The sequence below is a fragment of the Nerophis lumbriciformis genome, linkage group LG09 (genome assembly GCF_033978685.3).
Source record: "Nerophis lumbriciformis linkage group LG09, RoL_Nlum_v2.1, whole genome shotgun sequence".
Classification (NCBI taxonomy): Eukaryota; Metazoa; Chordata; class Actinopteri; order Syngnathiformes; family Syngnathidae; genus Nerophis; species Nerophis lumbriciformis.
In genome coordinates, this window is record NC_084556.2 from 50,541,283 (window position 1) to 50,551,242 (window position 9,960).

The following is a 9,960-nucleotide window of genomic DNA, read 5'->3' on the forward strand; positions in this document are numbered from 1 at the left end:
CAATGTTATTATGAATTATTGACCTATCCAAGGTTCCCATTACTTCACATCAAATACTCCACTAAGAAAAACATTTTTGGTGGAAGATTTTGCAAATTTGGTAAATAAATAACCCAAAAATGTATATTTTGTTGTTTTCTTACTGTACCGAAAATGAACCGAACCGTGACCTCTAAACCGAGGTACAGTGGGGCAAAAAAGTATTTAGTCAGCCACCAATTGTGCAAGTTCTCCCACTTAAAATGATGACAGAGGTCTGTAATTTTCATCATAGGTACACTTCAACTGTGAGAGACAGAATGTGAAAGAAAAATCCAGAAATTCACATTGTAGGATTTTTAAAGAATTTATTTGTAAATTATGGTGGAAAATAAGTATTTGGACAATAACAAAATTTCAACTCAATACTTTGTAATATAACCTTTGATGGCAATAACAGAGGTCAAACGATTACTATAGGTCTTTACCAGATTTGCACACACAGTAGCTGGTATTTTGGCCCATTCCTCCATGCAGATCTTCTCGAGAGCAGTGATGTTTTGGGGCTGTTGCCGAGCAACACGGACTTTCAACTCCCTCCACAGATTTTCTATGGGGTTAAGGTCTGGAGACTGGCTAGGCCACTCCAGGACTTTCAAATGCTTCTTACGGAGCCACTCCTTCGTTGCCCGGGCGGTGTGTTTGGGATCATTGTCATGCTGGAAGACCCAGCCACGTTTCATCTTCAAAGCTCTCACTGATGGAAGGAGGTTTTGGCTCAAAATCTCTCTATACATGGCCCCATTCATTCTTTCCTTAACACGGATCAGTCGGCCTGTCCCCTTAGCAGAAAAACAGTCCCAAAGCATGATGTTTCCACCCCTATGCTTCACAGTAGGTATGGTGTTCTTGGGATGTAACTCAGTATTTTTCTTCCTCCAAACACGACGAGTTGAGTTTATACCAAAAAGTTCTATTTTGGTTTCATCTGACCACATGACATTCTCCCAATCCTCTGCTGTATCATCCATGTGCTCTCTGGCAAACTTCAGACGGGCCTGGACATGCACTGGCTTAAGCAAGGGGACACGTCTGGCACTGCAGGATTTGATTCCTTGTCGGCGTAGTGTGTTACTGATGGTAACCTTTGTTACTTTGGTACCAGCTCTCTGCAGGTCATTGACCAGGTCCCCCCGTGTGGTTCTGGGATTTTTACTCACCGTTCTCATGATCATTTTGATCCCACGGGATGAGATCTTGCGTGGAGCCCCAGATCGAGGGAGATTATCAGTGGTCTTGTATGTCTTCCATTTTCTGATAATTGCTCCCACAGTTGATTTTTTCACACCAAGCTGCTTGCCTATTGTAGATTCACTCTTCACAATCTGGTGCAGGTCTACAATTATTTTCCTGGTGTCCTTCGACAGCTCTTTGGTCTTGGCCATAGTGGAGTTTGGAGTCTGACTGTTTGAGGCTGTGGACAGGTGTCTTTTATACAGATAACGAGTTCAAACAGGTGCCATTAATACAGGTAACGAGTGGAGGACAGAAGAGCTTCTTAAAGAAGTTACAGGTCTGTGAGAGCCAGAGATCTTCCTTGTTTGAAGTGACCAAATACTTATTTTCCACCATAATTTACAAATAAATTCTTTAAAATTCCTACAATGTGAATTCCTGTGATTTTTTTTTCACATTCTGTCTCTCACAGTTGAAGTGTACCTATGATGAAAATTACAGACCTTTGTCATCATTTTAAGTGGGAGAACTTGCACAATCGGTGGCTGACTAAATACTTTTTTGCCCCACTGTATGTACCGAACCGACATTTTTGTGTACCGCTACACCCCTACAAAATAATAGAATGAGAAATGACACAATATGTTAATGCATACGTCAGCAGACTAACTAGGAGCCTTTGTTTGCTTACTTACTAATAAAAGACAAGTTGTCTACTATGTTCACTATTTTATTTAAGGACAAAATTGTTCTTCGATTGCAATAAAAAACATATGTTTAATGTACCCTAAGATTTTTTGTTAAAATAAAGCCAATAATGCAATTTTTTGTAGTCCCCTTTATTTACAAAAGTATCGAAATACATTTTGATACCGGTACCAAAATATTGGAATCGAGACAACCCTAATGCACACTGACACTTAATTCTGTGCGCGAGGCTACGGATCGCATTACGAGCGCATTCGTGCGCCTGGAATGACTCAAATGAAATTTTTTTTTAATGGATATAGAAAGACGTCTTTTCATGCAGGACCTATATTATAGTAATATATTTCCTAAATACAAAAACAAACGACATAAAAAGGGCCAACAGACACCAAAAGGCATCAATTAAATTAATTTTAATTGGTCCCTTAAGTCAGTGGTCCCCAACCACCGCTCCGGGGACCGGTAACGGTCCGTGACGCATTTGCTACCGGGCCGCAGAGAAACATTAAATAATTTATAAACGACTGCAAACGACTTAACTTTCTGTCCCACTAGACACACCAATAAGCTTGTTTATAGATGTATATTAAAACTCCTCATAGGAAGTTGCCATTTGATACAATGCACATTGATGAACATATACAAAATAAATGTGACATGAAATGTGCTACTAAAATAATAGTAATTTCCACCCTTTACATATTTAAATAAAAATAACAGACCAAATTAAAAGTTACAACCCTAACTTTCTGGCACTAAACCTGCAAAAAATAGTTCTCCAAGTTTACATTTTCAAACTTTGCCATTTTTTGTTACACTTTAAGCTTTTTTTTTTTTTTAACATACTCTATTTTGCACCGTAATTTCAAGAGGTTATTGCTAAGTGTTTGATGTGAGTGTAAAAGTTTGTTCATATTGTGTTTTTTCCACTGTTCTGTTGACATTTCCTTTCTTTTCTGCCTTGATAGCAGAGCGGATTATAACCAGAGGAAGGTTACATTTGAAACTAAAGTGTTTACATTTAATATGTTTCTCCTGGTCCTTATTGATTTGTCATAAAAAATATCAATAATTATCAATATCGACCTATATTAAACGCTTATATCGTGATACAGTTTTCAGCCTTATCGCTCAGGCCTAATCGCAATACATCCCAATATCGCATTACTGTGTTGTATCGTGATACATATCGTACAGTAAGGTTCTTGCCAATAAACTTATCTTTTTATTTCTAGGAAGCAAGGTTGGTTGCATGAACAAAGACACTCGTGCTCTGGTAACCTAGCAAAACAGGAAGTGACCACAGAGCAATGGGAGGGACACGCTAACAGCCAATCACGTAACAGTATCATGTTTGGTGGTGCCATATTGCTGTTGATTCTTTGCATGGAGTAAGAAGAGAAACTAAAATGAGTGCTGCAGAGAGTGAAGAACTTGTCAATAAAACAGGAAATGTCACTTCGACAATATGCCAGTTGTTTTTTTGTTTAAAATAGACTGTAGTACCGCACTCACCTAATTAATTTTCAAGCTTTGTCCGTTGTCTTATCGGGTACACAAAACCAGGCAGGAACTAATGTGAAGGACTGTATGAATAAAATGAATTAAAATACATAACAAATGTGCTACAAAAATAATAGTAATTTCCACCCATCCATTTTTTTACCGCTTGTCTCTACCGCTGGAGTTTATCCCAGTATATATTTTGTATATATTGTTTTTCAAATCACCTGACATGTGTACTGTGTATATGTACATAATTAATCATTATTTAACATATTTTTTTATATACATGTTACAGGTTATATATATTTTATTATTGAATGTATCACATGTGATGAATATTTAATGGACCGCAATGGAAACAAGCCTTTTGGCGCCATCCATTGGCCTTTTTAAAACATGACATGGATTAAATTCTTTAAGATGTCAATAAACTTCTCAATCAATCAAAGCTGCACTCGGGCGGAAGGCAGGGTGCACGCTGGGCAAGTCGCCACCTCATTGCAGGGCCAACGCAGATAAACAAGCATTCACACTCACAGACAAGGTTATTTAAATAATAATTACTGTAATACATATATTTATTACATACTTAAATAATAACAGACCAAATTAAAAGTTACAACAATGTAACTTTCTGACACTAAACCTACAAAAAATAGTGACATTTTCAAACTTTGCAATATTTTGTTGCACTTTAAGGTTGTTTTTTTACATACTCTATTTTGCACCTTAATTTTAAGAGGTTATTGTTAAGTGTTTGTTGTGATTGTAAAAACTTTGTTCATATTGTGTGTTTTTCCACGGTTGTGTTAACATTTCCTTTCTTTCCTGCCTTGATAGCAGAGGGGATCATAATCAGAGGAAGATTACATTTGAAACTAAAGTGTTTACATTTAATAAGTTTCTCCCGGGCATAAAAAATATCAATAATTATCAATATCGACCCAGTTTTCAGCCTTAACGCTCAGGCCTAATCGTAAAATATTGCATTACCGCGTTGTATCAACCTTAAGAAAGTCAATGACTTCACTATAAAAGTGGGTGACATTGTTATCACCAGGAAAGATGAGGTCACCTACCGAGGTTCCATTCTAGAGGCTAATTTTTCCTGTGATAAAATGGCAACCAAGATAATCAAAAAGGTCAACCAACGAACGAGATTTCTCTACAGAATCTCCTCTCTGGTCAACAAAAGCACCATGAGGATTCTAGCGGGAACTCTCGTTCAACCTTTTTTCGATTACGCATGCACCTCCTGGTACCCTAGCACCTCCAAAACCCTCAAATCTAGACTCCAAACATCCCAGAACAAGCTAGTCAGGTTACTTCTAGACCTCCACCCCAGATCACACCTCACTCCTACCCACTTCTTCAAGGTGGGCTGGCTCAGGGTGGAGGACAGAGTAAAACAACTTGCACTGAGCCTAGTCTATAAAATCCGCTACACCTCCCTGATACCGAAGTACATGTCAAACTACTTCCTTAACGTAAATGACCGCCATAACCACAACACCGGGGGGAGCTCCACTAACCACGTTAAACCCAGATTCCGATCTAACAAAGGTCTTAACTCATTCTCTTTCTATGCCACATCAATATGGAATGCGCTCCCAACAGGTGTAAAAGGAAGGGCATCTCTATCCTCCTTCAAAACCGCACTAAAAGAACACCTCCAGGCAACTTCAACCCTAAACTAACACCCTCCCCGGATTGTTAATAATCAAATGTAAATAATCAAATGTAGATACTTTTTCTTATGCTTTCTGATCTCTCTTTTTCTATGTCCACTACTTGCTGTACATATCCTACCAAGTCAGACCTACACTGTTTCAATGTCCATTTCTCTGATGATACAATTGTTCAGTGTTTCCCACACATTCATTTATTTGTGGCGACCCGCCACGAAAGAATTACGTCCGCCACAAATGGATTTTTCGGCTTTTGACTCGCTCGACCGCTCATAAAAGCAATGGGACTCTGTCTGTGAATGTACCTTGTAGTTACAACTCTGGTGCAGTAGGTGGCAGTAGCCTACTATGCATTGTAACTCCGCCAATAGCACTTAATTCACCTGGTGGGCCAGAAGAAGAAAAAGACAAAGATGAAGAAGACGAAGACGGACGGACGGGATCAAAATACGAGGGTAATATAGGTTATGGTAGATAGGTTATAGCTGCATCGCTCGCGGCTCGTCATATATTTAACGTTAATCCGCGATTTCACCGAGCGTTTTACTGACGGGGTCCGGGGCAGACGGACGTAACAATCATCTGTTTTCATACCGACGAGCTAACGTGTCCAGGTTATAACCCTGTTGTCAATAAATACGTGGAGACGGTGCTTCAGATACTACATTAATACTCAAGCTAAAATGTCCACTGTCCACTGCAGCATGTGAATGCAATGAAAATAATAAAATCTGAGCCAACCAGCTGTTAAAATGTTGTCCAGGTTAATGTTTTGGCCATTAAAGGCCCTTCATTTCAAGATTTCAACTGTGATCGGGCTTTAAACAGGTGGCTGACCTGTTCAGATGGGTGTAACTGCTACTGGTCAAATAATGTGAAATAGCATTTAATTTTACATGTATGCAATGCCATTTAAATGTAATTATAGATAATAATAATAATAATAAATACTGTGTAGTGTTGTAAATAGTCAACGGGAAGGATTTTAGTAAGATATAAGCCATGAGCACTAAACAGCCAAAAAAAAACCTAGGCAGGACAAGTAAAAATATTGGGGCAAGTAGATTTGAGAAGTCGGGCAAGTAGAAAAATTAGGGCGGAGGGAACAGGTGAGACTCAGCAAACACTGAAAAATAAAGCAGGGTCAGATCAGAAATGCACTTTTCTCATGAAAAGGGTCCTAATTTATATTCTTATGTGCCTTATAGAGAGGACCACGACAAAACATACACCTCTGCCTCTGTTTCACTTTATGTTGCTGGTAAATAATATGGTTGTAGTAGTAGGCTAAAGTTAAATTATTTAGTATGCACTAATTAAAGGGGCAGAGCTTTAAGAGACATTTTAGCGTTTATATTTTATAAGATATATTTTTTGTAAGAACCACAATTAATAAATATATTTCAGTGAATAACTAATTGTTCAAATCTGTATATAAATATGTACATAAATTGTTGTAATTATATTCCAACTCCGCGTTCTTCTTGGTCATCGCCGCTGCCGCCGGCACCCCCCTCCCCCCCCGACCACACCACCACAAATAGATGCCTGCCCTGTGGGAAACACTGTTGTTGATAACTGAAGTGATGATAACAACCAAGCCTAACCCCCCACCCCCACATCCCAGATTGTAAATAATGTAAATAATTCAATGTATATACTCTTATGATGATTATCTTGTGTGATGACTGTATTATGATGATAGTATATACCGTATTTTCCGCACTATTAGCCGCACCTAAAAACCACAAATTTACTCAAAAGCTGACAGTGCGGCTTTTAACCCGGTGCGCTTTATATATGGATTAATATTACGATTCATTTTCATAAAGTTTCGATCTCGCAACTACGGTAAACAGCCGCCATCTTTTTTCCCGGTAGAACAGGAAGCGCTTCTTCTTCTACGCAAGCAACCGCCAAGGTAAGCACCCGCCCCCATAGAACAGGAAGCGCTTCTTCTTCTACTGTAAGCAACCACCCGTCCGCGTAGAAGAAGCAAAAGTGCGCGGATATTACCGTACCGGTACGTTTCATTTCCTTTGTGTGTTTACATCTGTAAAGACCACAAAATGGCTCCTACTAAGCGTCAGGGATCCGGTTCATGAAAAGACGCAATCTCTCCATCCGCACACGGATTACTATTTCACAGCAACTGATATTCCTGTGAACCGCACTGTGGATACAACGGGAGCACGTACGGTGAATATTCGCACCACAGGGAATGAGAAGTCATCCTTCACTGTGGTTCTAGCTTGCCATGCTAATGGCCAGAAACTTCCACCCATGGTGATATTCAAAAGGAAGACCTTGCCAAAAGAGACCTTTCCAGCCGGCGTCATCATAAAAGCTAACTCGAAGGGATGGATGAAGAAAAGATGAGCGAGTGGTTAAGGTAAGTTTAAGTTTACGCGAAGAGGCCGGGTGGCTTTTTTCACGCAGCTTCGTCCATGTTGATATACGATTCCATGCGCGCCCACATCACGCTGGTTTTAATATATTATTAAAGTTTGACTGACCTATTTGACTGTTTTTTTGACATTCCTTTAGCGCAGTTAGATGCGGCTTACAACACGGGGCGGCTTATAGGTGGACAAAGTTTTGAAATATGCCGTTCATTGAAGGCGCGGCTTATAACCCAGGGCGCCTTATGGTGCGGAAAATACGGTATCTGATAGTATATATCTGTATCATGAATCAGTGGACCCCGACTTAAACAAGTTGAAAAACTTATTGGGTTGTTACCATTTAGTGGTCAATTGTACGGAATATGTACTGTACTGTGCAATCTACTAATAAAAGTCTGAATCAATCCCAAAAAAAATCGTGATACACATCGTACCGTGAGGTTCTTGCCAATAAAATTGTTTTTTATTTTTATTTCTAGGAATCGTCACAATTAAGCTGCAAGCCTTTACTCGTTATGGGCGGGTTTATTTGTTATAAAATCCGTGATTTAGCAGCATAATAGGACCGATTTCAAGCAGGCTAACACTTAGCAGGTCTTCCCATTCAAAACATTGCCTCTGCTAACAAACGTGAGTAGCATACTGAAGCTAGTGGGCTTAAAAACGGAGGCAGTCCAGCCTGGTTGGACACAAAATAGGGTCACGGAGGCTCTAATAATGTCAACATTTCCTTAAATTAGAGGCTATAATTTGACTATTGATGTTTACCGCGTGCGACGAGCGATGCTAGCTAGCGAGCTAAAAGCACACTAGCTTCCGTGGCTACAAAACATAAATAGTGCCTTTGTTTATTAAACTCTCGCTCCAAGCAGCGTCTGGTGGGTAAGTTTCCGGGACGCCAGCGTTCTCCATGTATAACAATGAGCTAGTTTTCCTAAAAAACACTTAATTCATCATTTTCTGACCTGTTATCGCTGAAGCCGATTCCTTCAGTCTCCGCCTGGTCCGCCATTACAAGATCATGTAAAAGGAGTCTCTTCCTGGAAACGCCCCTAAATGTTTGTTAGGTTTTTCTATTGGGTGAACACACTGTCAATCACGTGCAGTGGGAGCGCTGATTGGTCGACGGAGTCCTATCCGGTTGAACATTGGCTCAAACGTGTTCACGGCGTCTTTGTTTAGTCCAGGGGTCAGCAACCCGCGGTTCTTGAGCAGTGGTTCTTAACCTGGGTTCGATGGAACCCGAGGGGTTCGGTGAGTCGGCCTCAGGGGTTCGGCCGGTTTGCAGGTGTGTAATTTGTTGTGAGTTAGTTTATGCACTGTGTTGGTTTTGTTGTTTGAACATTAAAACATTAACGAGATTGTTGCGTTCAAATGTCTAATAAGTACATCGATAATAAGAATGTTACGTTCAAGTGTTTACCAAGTAAAATAATAGTGGGAGTGTTGCGTTCAAATGTCTATTAAGTACAACAATAGTAAAAATGTTGCGTTCAAGTGTTTACCAGGTAAAACATATACGAGAGTGTTGCGTTCAAATGTCTACTAAGTACATCGATAATAAGAATGTTGTGTTCAAGTGTTTACCATGTAAAATACCGGTAATAGTGGGAGTGTTGCGTTTAAATGTCTATTAAGTACAACAATAGTACGGATGGTGTGTTCAAGTGTTTACCAAGTAAAATAATAGTGTTGCATTCAAATGTCTACTAAGTACATTAAAAGTAAGAATGTTGTGTTCAAATGTTTACCAAGTAAAACATAAACGAGAGTGTTGCGTTCAAATGTCTACTAAGTAGATCAATAGTAAGAATGTTGCGTTCAAGTGTTTACCAAGTAAAACATAAAGAGGAGTGTTGCTTTCATATGTCTATTAAGTACATCAATAGTAAGAATGTTGCGTTCAAGTGTTTACCAAGTAAAACATAAACAGGAGTGTTGCGTTCAAATGTCTATTAAATACATTAATTGTAAGAATGTCGTGTTCAAGTGTTTACCAAGTAAAATAATAGTGGGAGTGTTGCGTTCAAATGTCTACTAAGTACATCAATAGTAAGGATGGTGTGTTCAAGTGTTTACCAAGTAAAATAATAGTGTTGCATTCAAATGTCTACTAAGTACATTAAAAGTAAGAATGTTGTGTTCAAACGTTTACCAAGTAAAACATAAACGAGAGTGTTGCGTTCAAATGTCTACTAAGTAGATCAATAGTAAGAATGTTGCGTTCAAGTGTTTACCAAGTAAAACATAAAGAGGAGTGTTGCTTTCATATGTCTATTAAGTACATCAATAGTAAGAATGTTGTGTTCAAGTGTTTACCATGTAAAATAATAGTGGGAGTGTTGCGTTCAAATGTCTATTAAGTACATAAATAGTAAGTATGGTGTGTTCAAGTGTTTACCAAGTAAAACATTAACGAGATTGTTGCGTTCAAATGT

At 39.0% G+C, this 9,960-nt stretch overlaps 1 protein-coding gene across 2 annotated transcripts in view; it reads right to left on the reverse strand.

Moving 5' to 3' along the window:
* Nucleotides 1–8,574, reverse strand: part of tcerg1b (transcription elongation regulator 1b (CA150)) — a 43,431-nt gene extending 34,857 nt beyond the window's left edge. For both annotated transcript variants that reach the window (XM_061962940.1, XM_061962939.1), the window contains exon 1: nt 8,488–8,574. In XM_061962940.1, the coding sequence (XP_061818924.1) occupies nt 8,488–8,534 (47 nt within the window). In that variant the 5' untranslated portion in view covers nt 8,535–8,574. The remainder of the gene's footprint in view (nt 1–8,487) is intronic.
* Nucleotides 8,575–9,960: the final 1,386 nt, after the last annotated feature.